This window comes from Neovison vison, chromosome 1, assembly GCF_020171115.1.
Source record: "Neovison vison isolate M4711 chromosome 1, ASM_NN_V1, whole genome shotgun sequence".
Taxonomy (NCBI): domain Eukaryota; kingdom Metazoa; phylum Chordata; class Mammalia; order Carnivora; family Mustelidae; genus Neogale; species Neogale vison.
The window spans coordinates 148614420-148635721 of NC_058091.1; the positions used below are offsets into that span (position 1 = coordinate 148614420).

At 42.2% G+C, this 21302-nt stretch overlaps 1 protein-coding gene across 1 annotated transcript; it reads right to left on the reverse strand.

Annotated features, from left to right (window-relative positions):
- Positions 1-4548: 4548 nt before the first annotated feature.
- LOC122900348 (putative olfactory receptor 2B8) lies at positions 4549-5487 on the reverse strand. The gene has a single exon (XM_044238951.1). The coding sequence runs from the start codon at positions 5485-5487 to the stop codon at positions 4549-4551; it is 939 nt and encodes a 312-aa protein (XP_044094886.1).
- Between the last annotated feature and the right edge of the window lie 15815 nt (positions 5488-21302).

Consider the following 21302-nt stretch of genomic DNA (forward strand, 5'->3'; position numbering starts at 1 on the left):
TCAAGAAAGAACTTAAAACGGTCCTCAGAAATCTTGCCTTATCAGAAGAACTTACACTTCTTTTTTTTTAATTTTTTATTTTTTATAAACATATAATATATTTTTATTCCCAGGGGTACAGGTCTGTGAATTGCCAGGTTTACACACTTCACAGAACTCACCATAGCACATACCTTCCCCAATGTCCATAACCACACCCCCTTCTCCCAACCCCCCTCCCCCCAGCAACCCTCAGTTTGTTTTGTGAGATTAAGAGTCAATTATGGTTTGTCTCCCTCCCAATCTCATCTTGTTTCATTTATTCTTCTCCTACCCCCTTAACCCCCCATGTTGCATCTCCACTTCCTCATATCAGGGAGATCATATGATAGTTGTCTGTCTCTGCTTGACTTATTTCGCTAAGCATGATACCTTCTAGTGCCATCCACGTTGTTGCCAATGGCAAGAGTTCATTTCTTTTGATGGCTGCATAGTATTCCATTGTGTATATATACCACATCTTCTTTATCCATTCATCTGTTGATGGACATCTAGGTTCTTTCCATAAGAACTTACACTTCTTAAAGACCCCATGGATTTCTTTTTTATTTGGCTTTCCTTTTTTTTAATTTAATTTTATTTTTTCAGTGTTCCAAGAGTCATTGTATGTGTACCATACCCAGCACTCAGTTACGAATGGTTAAGATAAATCCACCCGCAGTGTAAATCAAGGGAATTACGTTTTTAGAAAGCATCAAGTGTATGGCAAGTATAGAGACCCAGGGCAGATTCCAAAATGGGTCTCAAGGTCATACGGACTGTCTTGAATGGAAGCTACTTCAGAAACAGCAGGTGCAAGGACACCACACTGTCCTCTGTCCTCCTGAAACAGGAAACAAATCTCCCCATGACAGGTGCCTGACCAGGATGAAGAAGTAAAAGACATCCTGACCTTAGAGTTGAGAAAGCTATAGACACACCTTGCGGGGCGCCTGGGTGGCTCAGTGGGTTGAAGCCTCTGCCTTCTCCTGGGATCGAGCCCCGCATTGGGTTCTCTGCTCAGCGGGGAGCCTGCTTCCTCCTCTCCCTCTGCCTGCCTCTCTGCCTACTTGTGATCTTTGCCTGTCAAATAAACAAATAAAATCTTTAAAAAAAATTTTTTTTTAGAAACAAACCTTGCTACATTTTTAGGAATTGGCTACCTCAGCCCAAATTCTAATTATAATTCCTTCCTAACTAAAGCTACCAAGCATGTATTTCCTTTCCCTGTCAATTCCGCATGCATTTCTTGTCCCTGTATAAAAGGTGTAAAAACTGCCTGCCTTGGTCATTTCTTTGGATCTCAATTTCATCATTGAGCCTCCATGTTCAATTAATAAACCACCAGTTTTTCTCCTGTTAACTCTGCTCTTATCTATTTAATTGCAGAACAAGTGGAAAACCCTGGGCGGGGGGGAGAAGGAACTGTCTCCCTCCCCAGAGCAAGTGTCCAGTCCCTAGGCCATCTCAGGGACCCCATCCCTGACCCTCTGAGCAGCACTCGTGTCTGCACTGACACAGAGCCCACCTTCCCAGCAAACCACACTCCCATGCACAGTGGTTCCCAGAGTCTGCAAGACCAGGTCTGCAATACGCTGCAATACCACAGCCAGGAAAGAACTTCTCACCTGTATTACAAGACAAGCATCTGAAAAGAAGCCACCTGCGAAGGAAAGGGCTCACAGGGACCTATAACCTGTTCCTCCCTCCTCACTGAGCCTGGACAGAGCAGAACTCTGGCAAACAGTAACTGAAATGCACAGACTCTGAGCGACATGAGGGTCTGACAGGGGTGGCTGTGCTGTGATTTCTGACCTAGTAGAGACTGCAGCATGACGCAGAGGGTCTGTTTAGAACCTCCACTCTACACACTGCGGATATGCTACCAAATGACAGTCCTAAAGCCAGGACAGGGCGATGAAGGTAGGGACACATAATGTGAGAATCCCCCCAGGCCTTCTCTGTGCTGACTCAGACCACACTAGTTCTGCCTCACATTTGAGAAGGAAAATGTTTTCCGTCGCAGTGAAGGGGTCTGCCAGGCTGTATCTGATGGCTCTGGGGCCTCCTGCATGCAATCCTGCTACTTGGTATCCTTCCCTACCTGGTAATGAACCACCTGCTGTTAAAAATTGTGTTTCATGTGAGTCTGACAGACATTCTGGGTCTCTGCCGTCACTACCTGAGCCGATGATGTGTGCCCTGTGCTCCCCAGGAGGCAGAAGAGCTGGAAGAATCCATGACTTGCTCTAGAGCATCACGATCGTCCTGACCTCCAGGGGCTAAAGACAGATGGAATAAATAATTTAGCCAAGCCTTGGGTACAAGTGCACAGCCATGCGACACTTACTGGTGAAGGCGCAGAAGGAAACGGTCCAAATAATATTGGTGACAATTTACACAACCCTGGTGTCAGTCACAGACAAGCCATGGACACCATGGGGAGCAGATTCCTAACATTAGAAAAATGTCACAGAACTTGTGTTTGGTCTCTTAACTGATTTCTTTTTTATTTTTGCATGGATCCCAGAGTCCTTTGTTCTCTATAACTTATTTCCATGAGTTGTAAACATCCAAATGCCATTCACACATTCACTTAAAGGAAATAAATATTTTGCCCCAGGTTCTGTGTGTCCTTAAGAGCAGAGAAGGAGTTGTTCACCCACTACAATAGGCTCTGTAACGTCATGAGACCTTGAGGGTTTTGCAACAAAGACAGTTCACGTGAGGGACTATAAAGTGACCATTTGGGTATAACTGTCAGGATGTGGCTGACATAAGGGAAAGCAGGAAGTTTGTCACCCACAGGATAAACAATGGACAGAACTGTTTTCCTGCTGGCATACAGGAAGCATCACTATGGAGTCAAGATACATCCCAGGTGTAGATTTCAAGTAAGAATACTGTGATGCTCTTATTGATACAGAGAGAACCTGACCGTGTGCATAACCTCCCCTGGCTGTCATTTCCAGCCTCCACATGCTGTCCCTGCAGCAAGATCACTTCACGAGCATGGCCAGCTCAGGGTTCAAGGCCCTGGGGAGGCCCGTTAGCTGTCAGGAGAGGGAACAGGAGAGTTGTTATGTGCATGTGTCCACCCCAAGACACAAACACATCTACCTGCGCTCGGCTGTGTGCAGAATTCAGAACTGTGTGACACTGACTTCATAATGAGTGGCGATCTATAAAGCTTAGACACACAGAGATCTTTAATAGCTCACATGCATTTTATTTCTTCTTTAAGTTTTTCCCTGGTGTAAATGAGTAAGTTCCATGGAACATAGGATTTCCCTGGAAAGTGTCATTTCTCTTACTTTATGTGTCTCTGCATTCAAATTGCCTAGGGCCTTGGGCAGATGTGAGATACAAAGCATAGATCAGTTGATGCCTGGATCAAAAAATTTACAAAATGTACGAAGAAAAGATCTAAATGTTTTCCCCTTTGAAATTTTGCTGCATTATTGTAGATAGAACATATAGAATATTGACTAGGAACTGAGTTATGTACTTTCAGATACGATAATGTCCTAAAAGTCATTTTGAATGCAGGGGGTAGCTCCCAGGCCACGTAGCCGGCTTGCAGACCTCACACAGGCCCTCCTCTGCCTGCAGCACAACGTAACACAAAAGCACTGTACGGGGCTCGGCAGCTGCTGCTCAGCGTATCGGCAGCAACGCACCAGGCCCTGCCCCTGTGCGACAGGAACGCCTCACACAGGCTGCATAGAACCACGGTCACACTGCTCACATCACACCTGCACTGATATCTGAATGGCTGTATCAGAAGTGATGTTACCAAATTTCTCGTCCATCTAAAAGTATGCTGTTCCCACAGATGCCCACCTAATTCTGTGAAAAAGCAATGATACGGTCAACCTATGGACCTGGTAATCCAGCCATGATCCAAATGCAAGAATAAGTGACGTTCCTCCAACAGTTGCAAAAACTGCTAAAATGTTAACATTTCTTACAGCGTGTTGGTGGCTCATATTCTTATTTTGCCTATGCCTTCATATCATGTGCATAAATTTTTTTTGCACTTAGAAATGGAATAGGATTCCCAAATGGGAGTGAAATATGAAAACCTGTGGAGCTCTCTAAAATACGAATGTGAGGAAGAGCTCGGGCAGTCAGGTGGGTGCACGTGGTGAGTGCCCGACACGTGATTTCAGCTCAGGTTGTGATCTCAGGGTTGTGGGACCAATCCCAGCATCAGGCTCTGTGTTCAGGGTACAGTTTGCTTGAGATTCTTTCTCCCTCTCCCTATACCCCTGATGCTCATACTTTCTCTTTCTCAAATTAAATAATAAATCCATATATGTGCATTTGATCTAGGAACAAAAATCAGCCTCTCTGGAAGTTGTGTGAATCCTTGAATTTGGATTTTGAGTACTCATTTACATAAAACAATAGAGTAAGTAAATTCCCTTGAAACTTATCACGGGAAATTTTAGATGATCCACGTAGGTCACAAACATCTTAATCACTCTGGCATTCAATGTGTTCCATCAAAGGGTCTTCCCCTCCCAGTCATCTGGAGTCATGGCCCCTGCAAAGTACCTTCTTCATTGCTCCTGTCACATCCTTGTTCCTCAGTGTATATATGACAGGGTTGACTGTGGGGGTGATGATGGCATAGAACAGAGAAACAAACTTGCCCTGATCCTGGGAGTAGCTGTTGCTGGGCTGGAGGTAAGCATAGATGGCCGTGCCATAGAACAGGGAGACCACTGTGATGTGGGACCCACATGTGCCAAACGCTTTCCTCTGCCCTGCAGATGACTTTATTCTTAAGACCGCCCTGACGATCTGACCATAGGAGAAGATGATCAATGCCACAGGTACAAGGAGAATGATCACACTGGCAAAGAAGAGCTCAGACTGATTCACAGTGGTGTCAACACAGACAAGCTTGAGTAGTGCAGGGACCTCACAAAGGAAATGGTCTATTTTATTTCTCCCACAAAGTGGCAAAAGGAAGATGAGCACTGTCTGCAATAAGGAGTTGCCAAAACCAAAGAACCATGACGCAGAAGCCATGAGGGCACAGAGACGGGGGTGCATGATCACGGTGTACTGCAGGGGCTTGCAGATGGCTGCATAGCGGTCAAACGCCATGACCCCTAAGAGAATGCATTCCGTGCATCCCAGCCCCAAGAAGACAAACAGCTGAACTACACAGCCACCAATTGAGATGGACTTGTCTGCTGTCCTGAGATGAACCAGGAGCTGCGGGACACTGCTGGTCGTGTAACACAGGTCCAGAAAGCTTAGGTTGGAGAGGAAAAAGTACATGGGAGTATGTAGATGTGGGTCGAGGTAGGACAAGGCAATGATGGTGGCATTTCCCAGCAGAGTGAACAGGTAGAAGATCAGGAGAACCACAAAGAGGACTAGCTCCAGTTGAGGCCGGTCAGAGAACCCCAGCAGGATAAACCCCATGAAAGAACTGCCATTCTTCTGTTCCATCCTCTGTTAGCACATGTTTCCTGCCAGGACCAAGTGTTTAGCAACTTTTAAAAGAAACCTTCAAAGAAAAAAAAAAGTTGGTGCCTCTGGAGGTGGATCTCTCATGTTGTAAGACCTGGCCATGGCATACTAAAAGTAACCATTTCAATAAATGATTGAAATTGACATAACTTACACCAGCTTACTTCCACATTATCACAAAAAGTAAATCTTTAAAATGTAATATGGGAAAAATGAAATAATGGACTCCGTGTTGGCATCAGTCATAGGTATGAAAGGTCTTTGGTGTGACTTAATGGGACTTAAAGGACTGTAGTATGTACATACATTTTAGAGATAATAAGGATGAAGGAAATAGAGGGAGAACAATCAGAAAGAATCAGAAGGAGATGCAGACAGAGGGAGAGACGTTATTGCAAATATGTATCTTGTGTTTTACACAGTTGGATTTGTACACACCTCACCTACAATGGAATATAATACAAAAGACACTAAAAAATGTGTTCAGATATAGGAATTTAAGAGCTAGAATGTACATGAAAAAGTGCTCACATCACTCAGCATCCAGGAAATACAAATCAAAACCACAATGCGATACCACCTCACACCAGTCAGAATGGCCAAAATTAAGAAGTCAGGAAATGACAGATGCTGGCGAGGATGCGGAGAAAGGGGAATCCTCCTACCCTGTTGGTGGAAATGCAAGCTGGTGCAACCATTCTGGAAAAGAACATAGAATTTCCTCAAAAAGTTGAAAATAGATGAAAAAGTTGATAATAGAGCTACCCTACGAAACAGCAATTGTACTACTGGGTATTTACCCTGAAGATACAAATGTAGTGATTCACAATCACTATTGTATATATATATACATATATAATAAATAATATAATAAATATATATATGTATATATATATACACCCATACACATTATTACTACTATTATACTGCAATAGAATATAATAAAAAAGAAACTCAAAAATGTGTTCAGGTATAGGAATTTAAGAGCTAGAATGTACATATACAAATAATTCAATTGCATTAAAAATATCAGTAGTAGTTCTGCCTGTAAACATTGCATCAGAATTACCTCTCTAAGATGTTATTTTTATGAAAGCTACATGTTTGGAATTTGTGTTTCCTTAGAGTAGTAAAACAACTAAACAATCAGAGAGAACCTGAAAACACCATTTAAATACAGTGCTTAACTTTGCCTAAATATGTAAAATTACTATATTAATTTTCAGAAACTCTGAACATACCTTGGTCAGGCATACTCAAGTGGAATCAGAGCCCTAAAATTCAGTGGCCACAACTTTCCTCTTCCTTCTGCAGACTTTTGTTTCACACATTGCCAACCAGAGCACATGAAATTCCTGAAAAATGTTGGAGTATTCACCATCCACATTCTAATCAGAATAAATACTTTAAAAAGTTACACAACTATTTGTCACTAAGGCTTGTAAATTTTACTATTAGGTGACGGGGTGTGGGCCTATTCTTATTGATTTTGAGGGACGTTCTCTGAACATCCTGAATTTTGATGCTCGTTCCCTTTGCCATATTGGGGAAATTCTCCCCAATAATTCTCTCCAGTATATCTTCTGCTCCCCTCTCTCTCTCTTCTTCTTCTGGAATCCCAATTATTCTAATGTTGTTTCGTCTTATGGTGTCACTTATCTCTCGAATTCTCCCCTCATGGTCCAGTAGCTGTTTGTCCCTCTTTTGCTCAGCTTCTTTATTCTCTGTCATTTGGTCTTCTATATCGCTAATTCTTTCTTCTGCCTCATTTATCCTAGCAGTGAGAGCCTCCATTTTTGATTGAACTTCATTAATAGCTTTTTTGATTTCAACTTGGTTAGATTTTAGTTCTTTTATTTCTCCAGAAAGGTCTTTTATATCTCTGGAGAGGGTTTCTCTAATATCTTCCATGCCTTTTTCAAGCCCGGCTAGAACCTTGAGAATTGTCATTTTGAAGTCTAGATCTGACATATTACCAATGTCTGTATTGATTAGGTCCCTAGCCTTCGGTACTGCCTCTTGTTCTTTTTTTTGTTGTGAATTTTTCCGCCTTGTCATTTTGTCCAGCTAAGAGTATATTCATATGCTCATATCCTTCAGGAGCAAGTAAAATACTAAAAGGGTGGGTTGCTGGGGGGAGGGGGGTTGGGAGAAGGTGGGTAGGGTTATGGACATTGGGGAGGGTATGTGCTTTTGGGTAAATTGGAAGGGGAGATGAACCATGAGAGACTATGGACTCTGAAAAACAATCTGAGGGGTTTGAAGTGGCGGGGGGGTGGGAGGTTGGGGTACCAGGTGGTGGGTATTATAGAGGGCACAGTTTGCATGGAGCACCGGGTGTGGTGAAAAAATAATGAATACTGTTTTTCTGAAAGTAAATAAATTGGGAAAAAAAGTTACACAACTATATAATCCACATATAAAGTGCAATGCTTTACACCACTTCTATGATGAAGTAATCAACTAGATCAATATATAAAGACTGATTTATTCTCAAAGCAATGACAGGTAAATACCTATAAAGGAAGCCTCTGAGTATGACAAAGAAAGTCATAGAAAAGGATATTCGGGTATTATCTAAAATCTCAGATACCCGTCCACATTAGGTTAGTACCTTCTCGAAGCTGTCTTGCAGAGTTAATGATGCTGAATCAGACACGTTACCAGCGCTCGGGTGAGTCTGATGACCCTATACTTCTAGCTGCTTAGTACTGAAGAAGCAGTTATAAACCAACCAAAGAGGCTCAGAAAATGAGTGTTTCAGTTTGTTCATGTTCAAATGCTTAGGCATACAGTTCATTTCTTGTTCTTCTGACACTAAATATCTGAATCACGTTTCAGGGCAGACCCACTAGTGTGTGAAAGAAATTGGTACAAAACTGGCATAAAATAAGTTTTATGGACTGAGAATAGAGGATACAGTATGTCACATTATTTTATGCTTCCTTGGATTTCCTGCAGAGATACATTCAGTTGTATCCACACAAAAAAAAAAATCTATCCACAAAAACTTTCTTAATGGAATTAGTTATAAAGGTATCTGAAACAGTGTAAATGTGCAAAAACAGGGAATGTGCCCAGACTCACACCTGCTCAGAAGACCAAATAAACCACAGTTCAGTTTCATGCACACGCGCACAAATACAGAAAAATTATCTGAAAGAAATTGCTGGCATTTTCAAGGTGTCTAATGAAGGCATTACTGACCAAAGTAAGGAGGACAAAAGGGAAATGTTAGCTCATCCAAGGAAAACACCAATATCTTATTGTACCATCACAATACATAGTGATCTATTTTAACATTATCTTATCAATAAGGACTAAGAAGGAAGGGAAGAGAAGACAAAACTGTGGTGAGCTGAACTTGCACAAATGGTTTCCTTCTTTTCTGGATTACATACGCATGTGTATGTATGTATAGATATATCTAAAGAATGCTGCGACAACATGGATGGAACTAGAGCGTATCATGCTTAGCGAAATAAGTCAAGCGGAGAAAGACAACTATCATATGATCTCCCTGATATAAGGGAGTGGTGATGCAACATGGGGGCTTAAGTGGGTAGGAGAAGAATCCATGAAACAAGATGGGATAGGGAGGGAGAAAAACCATAAGTGACTCTTAATCTCACGAAACAAACTGTGGGTTGTGGGGGGAGGGGAGTTGGGAGAAGGGGGGAAGATTATGGACATTGGGGAGGGTATGTGCTTTTGGGTAAATTGGAGGGGGAGATGAACCATGAGAGACTATGGACTCTGAAAAACAGTCTGAGGAGTTTGAAGTGGCGGGGGGGTGGGAGGTTGGGGTACCAGGTGGTGGGTATTATAGAGGGCACAGCTTGCATGGAGCACTGGGTGTGGTGAAAAAATAATGAATACTGTTTTTCTGAAAATAAATAAATTGGGAAAAAAAAAGAATGCTGAATGGCTTCTATCCGAAAGGTACAAAAATGAATATGATTTTCCATTGAAAAATAAAGTATCAGGCAAAGGAGATGCCCACTAAAGAGAAAGAATGGGATTGTCTGTGGAGGTTACAATTGCTTCCAGTGCCTTCCTGGAGAGAACCCTGGGAGGGAACAGGAATACTCTTGTCATAGTCCACCGTCTTTTTTTCTTTTTTTTTTTCACATTACATCTAGGAAAACTATTCCCCTTGAGCAACACTAGATGTGAGAAAGAGCAGGCTGCATAACGCATTCTTCGGATCTCAACAGCTTGTGCTGCTGATCTGGCTCACTTTCCTCCCTTCTACCTCCCCCGCTCGGCATTCGTCCCTCTCCAATCTCTGTGCACCACCAAAGAACACATCTTCCCGGAGACAGGACATGTGTAGCCTAAGGTTAAATGAAAAACTTCATTTCGTCTACTTCCTACCATGTCAAAGACCATGTGAGTAGGCTAAAAACCATCATCTCTACATAGGTAGGTATCAAATGCCTGAATACAGTAAGAGACATTCATTCCTCTTGGACAAACTATGTAAATAATCCTGGATGGAACAGTAAACATACCCATCTTATGTAAGGAGCACAGAATGCTGTCTCTAGCAATTATCATGATGTGATATGGTAGAAGAAAATCCACCTACAAATCCACACTAAATTATTATCTTGCATACAAAACAATAAATCCTTGAGAAAAGCACAGGTTATACATTGAGAAAGAAAAGAGTTATTAGGTGAAATAAAAATAAATAGATTCTACAAAACAGAAACAATGGCATTTTATGTAATAATCACCATCTAAAAACAATAAAGTGGAAAATGACATCTCAAAAAAATACAATTTTACAATAATAACTAAGAGAACAGACATCTAATGGAAGAGGTTAAATATTTGGTACCAGCACATGAAAGCTAATAGAGCCATTACTGTCAGTGCTCAATGCTGATGTAGAAGTCTACTAATTTTAGTGGAATAATAAATGTTTCCATAAAACCAGATACTCAGTATACAAAGCATATTTTAAAGGTCAAAGATATCAAGATAATGTCTGTATTGAAGATATTTCAAAAATATAATAGTCACCGACATAATTGACATACAAACCATGCCCTATCCAGTCCCCAAATGAATCCTGAAATAGTGCTGACAGTGCTAGGAATGAAAATCTATAACTTTAATAAAGCATCTGTCCCCTAGGTCTGAGCTGATCCCATATATTCTACAACAGGCTTCCATGGGCAATGCGGGATGAGCTAGTGAGGGGAAAGGCAGCTTTTACAACACTGGAAATGACAGGTCTCATGAACACGGACGGTGCTTTCCACCAGGTTCCATGGGAGAAGGAGATCAGGTAGGATTTCCACTGCATGTGGTTTGTTCAGGGAGTGCTCTCAGGATAAAGGGGATGAGGGAAGCAAAACAGAGCAGAGAATGCTGCTAAGCCAGGATGTGGTCTCAGGTAGAAGATGGCATGAGCCTGATCCCGTAAGAAGCTGGACACAAGTCTCCCATACAGTATGCATCAGTGCTGGTGGAAATACTCAGCCCTCGCTGTCTAATGCAATAGCCACTATCCCCATGTCACTACCTGAGCATTTAAATGGCCTCACTGAGAAATAGAATTTTGTATTCTATTTAATTTGAATTAATTTAAATTTAAATGACTTTCTGTGACTACATACTCCAGTATTGGACAGCACAGCTCTGGACCATGCATTGCATCAGACTTATTCTTGCCTTGACATTGGCAGCCTTTTGTCTCTCCCAAGAGTCTGTCACTGGTTAAGAGTTGCCCACACTCTGTTCCTGAGACCGCTTTGCAAAGCAGATCTCTCTCAGCTGAGAGCAAATCTCTGAAGAAGGGAATGGTTGTGCACCTAGCAGCCCATATTCCTACCACATAGGGTTAGGATTGGAGCAGCAGCCAGGTAAAGAGCATCTGAGCAGGGCCTTAACAGCATTCACACAGAGTCCATTCACGATGCTGTGCAAGGATAGAAGGATGGAACCCAGTATCTAAATAGAAATGCTTTGACACAATATGGAATTCTCCTGTTGTAATCTTCAACATAACATTTTTTTAAAACTCCATATGTATATTAGATATGTTGGTAACTTGTAAGGGAGAAAATAACCACTTAGAAATGATAAACACTGACAATGAGTTTTCAGCATAGAAAACAAATACTGTCTATTTTCACAGACAATACAAACTAATTGGAAAGCATGGAATCATAGAGTCTTATACTTTTACACATATGTATAGTCTAATTCTATTCCTGAAGGGCATATTTTATTACCACTATATACGCATGCTTAAAGTGTTTTCCACGTGTGCATACACGGGTATGATGAATGTACTGCCGTACACTGAAACGTCTGGGAATGATTTGGTGGAGTCTATAACGAACAGATAAATTTAGTTCTTAGAGTTCGTGAACTACCACCGTCTGTTCCTTTAGACAGTGGACCATTATGCAAACCAATACAGCTTTTCTGTTTCAAGAACATTCCCTACTAAAAAGAAACCCATTTACCAATTCCTAAAGCAACACACAGACCAAGTTCCATTTCACTCACCTTTGCTCACCTTCTCTGTGGCTTCTAAGCTATTTCCCTACCTCCATTCCAAGTCAATGTCTAAAGGCAGCACTAGAGATTGGCACTAAGTTGTATGCAGTAAGTGCAAAGCCTAACTACACCAAAACTGGGTTATCCATAGGTTTTTCCTAAGCAAAAGGATGCTTTCTGTGATGACTTCACATGTCTTCATGTGGTACAGAGATCTGCACTTTGCCTCTAGGACGTAGGAGATGAAGGCAATTGCAAACTCCACTATGGTTTCCCAAAAGCAGTGACCTGCCTGGATGACAGGGAGACCCTTATGAGCACAGGAGAGGTGCTGTGACACTCAGCTGTGACTGGGCTGGCACCGAAAACGAAATGTGTTTCCCCGGCTGACATCTCTAGGGAGCAGACGCCCCACACTGTTAATGAGCCCCTGTCACTGAGCTATGTAGAGATGGCCGTCTTCAGGGAGAACAACAATCAAGGACAAAGCCAAAGGAGAGTTCATCTGTCTCCTTTGTTACTTCACATATTTCACAGAGAAGAAATAACTCCCTTGATCTCCCCAGCCACCTTGGCTATCATCTGTGAATAATCTACAGGTTTTACAAATCATCTAAGATTTTTATCCTCACAGCTGACAAAATATTTACATATAAACAATTCAGCTATATAATTTTTATGTAAATATGTGAATAAATTATTAATTTAATTTCATTCATAATCAATGTATATGGAATCACAGAGCTATTAATTAGGCACATTCTCATCATTACCATGAATATAAAGGAAGGCAACCAAATTCTACCAAACTTCTAATAGAGCAAAAAGAAAACTAAATCGCAAATCATCTAGAACACTGTTCGGTTTATATTGATAGGTTTTAGTGATATACTCAAACAGTTTAAAAAAAATCATCTCTTTTTAACAAAACACATACGATTTAATTTCAACTAGTCTTCCATTTAAGCTCCAAACAATTTTTACTTTACTGGGATAGTTAAAATAATCACTACAGAAAAACGGAAGGAAGTTGGGTGGTTTGTGGCTGTTTACCTAGATCTGTAAGTTCCAGGTTCATTTAACCTGTTCAACCAAGAGATTAACTACTTCCTGCTAAAAATGTTCTCAGATTTGAATTTTCTCAGTTATCCCTATACCACGTAGATCCCCTCCTGAGAGTCAGGGGGGAACTGGCAAGCACGTCAGTGTGGGTGTCCTGACCAGGGAAGGAATCACGGACCTGCTCTTAACCCTTTGTGTCCCAGGCCCCACTCACTGCCAGCCTTACACGCTCAAGTCACTTTTGACACTCACTGACGCTCGTGAAGCATTATCTAAAGTCGCTGACATTCCTGGATCCAATATTATCTAGGACCATACTCTGCCGCCTGCCCCAAGACACACATATAAGACACTCCACAGCACTGTCACTGATATTAACCAAAACCCGAACAAATCCAAAGACCCATGCATAGTAAACTGGTAAACTGTGACCTATTCACACAGGAGTACTTTCCAACAGTATGAATAAAACTCCAACTAAACAAACTGGAACAATCTTTTTCACATAAAGTACTGAGAAAAGGATGCAAGTTACAAAGTAAATAATCCCCCTGCATAAGTTCAAAAACAGGTAAAACAAACTGCTGTTCATGAACTCATATATGTGGGTTAAGGCTATAATTACAGTACAAAATTAAGTCATGACTAAAAACGTTATCAAAGGGCTGATTATAACAAAGTCAAGAGCAAAGGAGAGAGAAAGGTATGCAGTTGGGTGGAGGCCAGCGGAAGTTCTCTCCAGGTCTAGTTAGCAAGGGTGGCATATCATAACCATTCACTTCTTTTTTCTTTAAGATTTTATTTATTTATTTGAGAGACAGAGAGAAAAGCAGGGGAAGGAGCAAAGGGATAGAGAGAAGCAAACTCCCAGCTAAACAGGGAGCCAGATGCGGGGCTCGATCCTAGAACCCTGGGATCATGACCTGAGCCAAAAGCAGACGCTTAACTGACTGAGCCACCCACGTGCCCCTCAGTGAGGACAGTCTTTCCTCTGAAAGATCTAAACTGCCACCAGCTCAACATTCTCCAACAGGCTGTCTCTGAACTCTTCCCAGCTCTCCGGTCCTCTTCCTCACTACTTGTCTCCCTCCCTCTGAGGGAAGCATTGGAAACAGCCCAACCTTCCTGCTAAGTGACATGTCTCCGCCCTGCACTCCTGCCCTGTGCTGGGATCCGTGGTTACCACTGGATAAACAGATGAAGAGCCTAAGTAGGGAAAGGGAAAATGAAATGCCTCCCAAAAAAGGGAGAGAAAGAGAGGACAAATCCAGAGGGACAAATGACAGAAGCTGAAAGAGACAGGCCACACAGAGAGAGGTTCCAGTTACACAGAGAAGAGACATCTGAATGCCTAACAGGCACATTTAAAAAAAAAAAAAAAAAGCTCATTGTCACTTGGCATCAGGGAAATACATATCAAAACCACAATGAGATATCACGTTGCCCTGTCATAATGGCTAAAATTAACAACAGAGGAAACATCAGATATGGGGAGGAAGCAGAGAAAGGGGAATCCTCCTTCGCTGTTGCTGTGAATGCAAGCTGGTGCAGCCACTCTGGAAAATGGTATGGAGGTTCCTCAAATAATTAAACATGAGCTATCCCACACTCAACATTTGCACTCCCAGGAATTTATCCAAATGATACAAAAACACAGTGTCAAGGGGATACATGCACCCCAATGTTTACAGCAGCAAAATCAATAATAGCTGAATTATGGAAAGATCCCAAATGTCCATCAACTGACGAATGGATAAAGAAGGTGTGGAACACTACTAGGCCATCACAAAGAAGGAAGTCCTGTCATTTGCAAAATGTAGATGGAGCTGGAGTGTGTTACGCTAAGTGAAATAACGCAGTCAGGGAAAGACAAATACGATATGATCTCATTCATATGTGACTTTAAGAAAGAAGAAACACGAACATCCGAGAAGGGGCAAAAGAGAAAAAGATGAGAGGGAATGTAGCCATAGGAGATTCTTCATGACAGAGCACAAACGGACCATTGATGGAGGGAGATGGGTAGGGGTGGGGTTAAAAGGGCGAAAGGTATTAAGGAGGGCTCTTGGGAAGAGCACTGGGTGTTTCATGTAAGTGATGAATCACTGAATTCTGCTCCAGAAACCAATATTGTACTGTATGTTAACCACCTAAAATTTAAATTTTTAAGAAAATATTAAAACAAGACACATTTTCCCTCATGGTTCTGGAAGCCAGTCCAAAATCAGGTGCCACCTGGGTACCCTTTTTCTGAAGGTTCTAAAGGAGAATGTGTTTCATGTCTTTCTTTTAGCTTCCTGTTGCCAGAAATCCTTGGTCTCCCTTGGTTTGAAGATTCCTCATTCTCCAAATTTGCCTCTGTGGTCACATGGCATTCTCCCTGTATCTGTGTCTGTGTCTCTGAGCTGGCTTCTCGTAATGACACTGGCCATTCTGGATTAAAGGCCACCTTCATCACATATGACCTCCTCTTCATTTGATTACATCCGCAAAGACTTTCTCTTCAAACAAGTCACATTCATATGCACAAGGTGTTAGGATATGACCACAGCTCTTGCTGGGACACAGTTCAGCCTAAAGTAGGAGCATTGCCTCTTGGCCTCTCTCTTCTAACAAAGGGATCATCCAACCTCTCAGTCACCAAGACTGGCGTCCTTAATGATGCTGTGGATAGCCTGGTAATTCCCTTACAGTCACTCCTTATATGCTGTCCTATCTCACGCTGCCCTTGAGCTCCATATGCTGACCCAGAACTAAAGGAGAATTGATAGACCATACTGCATATTTGAAAATTGCTAAGAGAATAAGTCATAAACGCTCTCATCTCTAGATGAAAAGGGGTGACTGCGTGCAGCAGTGGATGTTAACCAGACTCACCGGGGTGATGACTCCACTTCATACACCAGCACGGAACTGTTACATTGTACGCCTAAAACTATTACTATGTTATGTGAATAATGTGTCTCAAATTTAAAAAGGAATTTAAGCACTAGCAAAGAATACTGCAGCCACTACTATTAAATGGGATTGGTAAATGGAAGTTAAATGGAGACATCGTTTCACTCCCAATCAATCTGGCAGCCAGAGATTGACGAGCTGTTGATGTCCCCTCTCCAGAGCCTTCCTCCTTGGCTGTCTCGGGGAGCCAAACTCTGAATACTGCAACTGAGGCTAATGAGTTACATGGGACGGGACACTCCTGGGAACACTAAAAACACATCCATTTTCAGTCCCTAAACATGGATTTTCACTCTGGTGACATAAAAATATCCCTCAGAGGCAATACTTGCCCTGCAGACTCAGTTGTCCACTCTAATTTACCCTTGCTTCCCTTTTTGGATTGAACCATATTTTACCTAATAGAAGCATATCTACTCTTTTCACTCCCAATCATTTAAGAACTAGCATCGTTAAGAACATTTAAGAACTGGGGCGCCTGGGTGGCTCTGTGGGTTAAGCCTCTGCCTTCAGCTCAGATCATGATCCCAGGGTCCTGGATCCAGCCCAGCATTGGGCTCTCTGCTCAGTGGGGAGCCTGCTTCCCCCTCTCTCTCTGCCTTCCTCTGCCTACTTGTGATCTCTGTCTGTCAAATAAATAAATAAAATCTTTAAAAAAAAAAAAAAAGAAGAAGAAGAACATTTAAGAACAATCATCTAAGAACTGCACCTGCCTGGTGCAGTCAGTTAAGCTGCTGCCTTTGGTTCAGGTCATGGTTCCAGGGTCCTGGGATCGAGCTCTGTGTTGGACTCCTTGCTTGGTAGTGAGTCTGTTTCCCCCTTTCCCTTTAGTACCCCCCCCTGCTTGTGCTTTCTCTCTCTCTCTGCCAAATATATAAATAAACCTCTGAAAAAAATATTAGCAAACAAAATTCAACACCAGATTAAGAGGTTCATACACCATCATCAAGAGCAATGTATAACAGGACACAGGGTAAGCCAACATACAAAATCTGTCGATGTGCAGCACCACATTAGTAGAATGAAAGAGAAAAATCATATGATTATCTCAATAGAGGCAAAAAAAGCATTTAACAAAACACAATGTCTTTTCATGGTAAACACACTCGACAAATCAGGTGGAGAAGGAATATGTCTCAACGTAATAGAGGCCCTATGTGACAAACCCATGGCTAACATACTCAATGGCAGAAGGTTGGAAGCTTCTCCTCTAAGATCAGAAACAAGAGAAAGATGCCACCTTTACTACACTTACAGAACACAGACTAGAAGTCCCAGCCTCAGCAATCTTTGGGAAAAATGGAATAAATGGCAGCCAAATTTTTTTTAAGTGAAATCATCTTTTTTTGGAAATGATATGATCTTATATAGAAAAATCCATAGACACCACAAACACAGTGTGAGAACTCACCAAGAAGTTTAGTAAAGATGTAGAATAGAAACTCAACATACACAAATTTGTTCTCTTTCTATACAATAACAACCAAATATGGGAAAAGATTTTTTTCATCCCAATACAATGACATCGTATTGATCATGAGGATCCCAAATAATCCAACCATTAAAAATGTCCAGGATGTGGGATGCCTGGGTGGCTCAGTCAGTTAAACATCTGCCTTCAGCTCAGGTCATAATCCTGGGGACCTGGGATTAAGTCCATCAGTAGGCTCCTTGCTCAGCGGGGACCCCACTTCTCCCTCTGCAATTGTGATGTGGTCTCTCTCCTTCTCTCTCTCTCTCACACACACACACAAATAAATAAAATCCTGAAGAGCAAAAATCTGCAGGATGCTTCTCTGAGACGAAAGACACAGATCAAGAACTGAACAGCAAATATCACTCTCAAAAGAGCTTAAAACTGTCCTCAGAAATCTTGCCTTATCAGAAGAACTTATACTTCTTAAAGACCCCCATGGATATCTTTTTTATTTGGCTTTCCTTTTTTTAAATTTAATTTTATTTTTTCAGTGTTTGCTTATGTACCATACTCAGTGCTCAGTTCCAAAAGGTTAAAATAAATCCACCCAACAGTGTAAATCAATGGAATTAAGTTTTTAGAAAGCATCAAGTGTATGGCAAGTGTAGAGACCCAGGGCAGATTCCAAAATGGGCCTCAAGGTCATACTGACTGTCTTTGATGGAAGCTACTTCAGAAACAGCAGGTGCAAGGACATCACACTCTGTCCTCCTGAAACAGGAAACAAATCTCCCCATGAAAGGTGCCTGACCAGGATGAAGAAGTAAAAGACATCCTAAATCCACATAGGGACCTTGGAGTTGAGAAAGCTATAGACACAAACTTTGCTACTTATTTAGGAATTGGGACATCAGCCCAAATTCTGATTACAATTCCTTCCTAACTAAAGCTCCCAAGCACGTATTTCCTTTATCCTGCCAATTCCACATACATTTCTTGTCTCTGTATAAAAGGTATAAAAACTGCCTGCCTTGGTCATTTCTTGGGGTCTCAATTTCATCATTGAGCCTCCATGTTCAATTAATAAACCTTCAGATTTTTTCTCCTGTTACTCTACTCTTACAATTTAATTCCGAAACAAGTGGAAGAACCCTGGGAGGAAGAAGGAACTGTCTCCCTCCCCAGAGCAAGTGTCCAGTCCCTAGGCCATCTCAGGGACCCCATCCCTGACCCTCTGAGCAGCACTCGTTTCTGCACTGACACAGAGCCCACCTTCCCAGCAAACCACACTCCCATGCACAGTGGTTCCCAGAGTCTGCAAGACCAGGTCTGCAATACGCTGCAATACCACAGCCAGGAAAGAACTTCTCACCTGTATTACAAGACAAGCATCTGAAAAGAAGCCACCTGCGAAGGAAAGGGCTCACAGGGACCTATAACCTGTTCCTCCCTCCTCACTGAGCTTGGACAGAGCAGAACTCTGGCAAACAGTAACTGAAATGCACAGACTCTGAGCGACATGAGGGTCTGACAGGGGTGGCTGTGCTGTGATTTCTGACCTAGTAGAGACTGCAGCATGACGCAGAGGGTCTGTTTAGACCCTCCACTCTACACACTGCGGATATGCTACCAAATGACAGTCCTAAAGCCAGGACAGGGCGATGAAGGTAGGGACACATAATGTGTGAATCCCCCCAGGCCTTCTCAGTGCTGACTCATACCACGGTAGATCTGCCTCACATTTGAGAAGAAAAATGCTTTCCGTCGCAGTGAAGGGGTCTGCCAGGCTGTGTCTGATGGCTCTGGGGCCTCCTGCACGCACTCCTGCTACATGCTATCCTTCGCTACCTGGTAATGAATCACCTGCTGTTAAAAATTGTGTTTCATGTGAGTCTGACAGACATTCTGGGTCTCTGCCGTCACTACCTGAGCCGATGATGTGTGTGCTCTGTGTTCCTCAGAAAGCAGAGAGCTGGAAGAACCCATGACTTGCTCTAGAGCATCACGAATGTCCTGACCACCAGGGGCTAAACACAGATGGAAAATTAATTTGGCCAAGCCTTGGGTACAAGTGCACAGCCATGCGACACTTGCTGGTGAATGCGCAGAAGGAAATGGTCCAAATAATATTGGTGACAATTTACACAACCCTGGAGTCAGTCACAGATAAGGCATGGACACCATGGGGAGCAGATTCCTAACATTACAAAAATGTCACAGAACTTGTGTTTGGTCTCTTACCTGATTTTTTTTTTTTAATTTTGGCATGGATCCCAGAGACCTTTGTTCTCTATAGCTTATTTCCATGAGTTGTAAACATCCAAATGCCATTAACACATTCACTTAAAGGAAATAAATATTTTGCCCCAGGTTCTGTGTGTCCTCAAGAGCAGAGAAGGAGTTATTTACCCACTACAATAGGGTCTGTAACATCATGAGACCTTGAGAGTTTTGCACCAAAGACAGTTCCCTTGAGGGACTTTAAAGTGCCCATTTGGGTATAATTGTCAAGATGAGGCTGAAATATAACAGAAAGCAGGAAATTTGTCACCATCGGGATAAACAGTGGTCAGAACTATTTTCCTACTGATACACATGAAGTATCACTATGGTGTCAAGATACATCCTAGATGTTGATTTCAAGTAAGAATACTGTGATGCTCGTAGTGATACAGAGAGAACCTGACCATGTGCATAACCTCCCATGGCTGTCATCTGCAGCTTCCACATGCTGTCCCTGCAGCAAGATCACTTGGCACAAGCATGGCCAGCTCAGGGTTCAAGGCCCTGGGGAGGCCTGTTAGCTGTCAGGAGAGGGAACAGGAGAGTTGTTATGTGCATGTGTCCACCCCAAGACACAAACACATCTACCTGCACTAGGCTGTGTGCAGAATTCAGAACTGTGTGACACTAACTTCATAATGAGATGGCGATCTATAAAGCTTAGACACACAGAGATCTTTAATAGCTCACGTATATTTTTTTTTTCTTTAAGTTTTCCCCTGGTGTAAATGAGTAAGTTCCATGGAACATAGGATTTCCCTGGAAAGTGTCATTTCTCTTACTTTATGTGTCTCTGCATTCAAATTGCCTAGGGCCTTGGGCAGATGTGAGATACAAAGCATAGATCAGTTGATGCCTGGATCAAAAAATTTAGAAAACGGTACAAAGAGAAGATCTAAATATTTCCCCCTTTGAAATTTTGCTGCATTATTGTAGATAGAACATATAGAATATTGACTAGGAACTGAGTTATGTACTTTTAGATACGATAATGTCCTAAAAGTCCTTTTGAATGCAGGGGGTGGCTCCCAGGCCACGTAGCTGGCTTGCAGACCTCACATGGGCGCTCCTCTGCCTGCAGCACAACGTGACACAAAAGCACTGTCCGGGGCTCGGCAACTGCTGCTCAGCGTATCGGCAGCAACGCACCAGGCCCTGCCCCTGTGCGACAGGAACGCCTCACACAGGCTGCATAGAACCACGGTCACACTGCTCACATCACACCTGCACTGATATCTGAATGGCTGTATCAGAAGTGATGTTACCAAATTTCTCGTCCATCTAAAAGTATGCTGTTCCCACAGATGCCCACCTAATTCTGTGAAAAAGCAATGATACGGTCAACCTATGGACCTGGTAATCCAGCCATGATCCAAATGCAAGAATAAGTGACGTTCCTCCAACAGTTGCAAAAACTGCTAAAATGTTAACATTTCTTACAGCGTGTTAGTGGTTCATATTCTTATTTTGCCTATGCCTTCATATCATGTGCATTAATTTTTTTTGCACTTAGAAATGGAATAGGATTCCCAAATGGGAGTGAAATATGAAAACC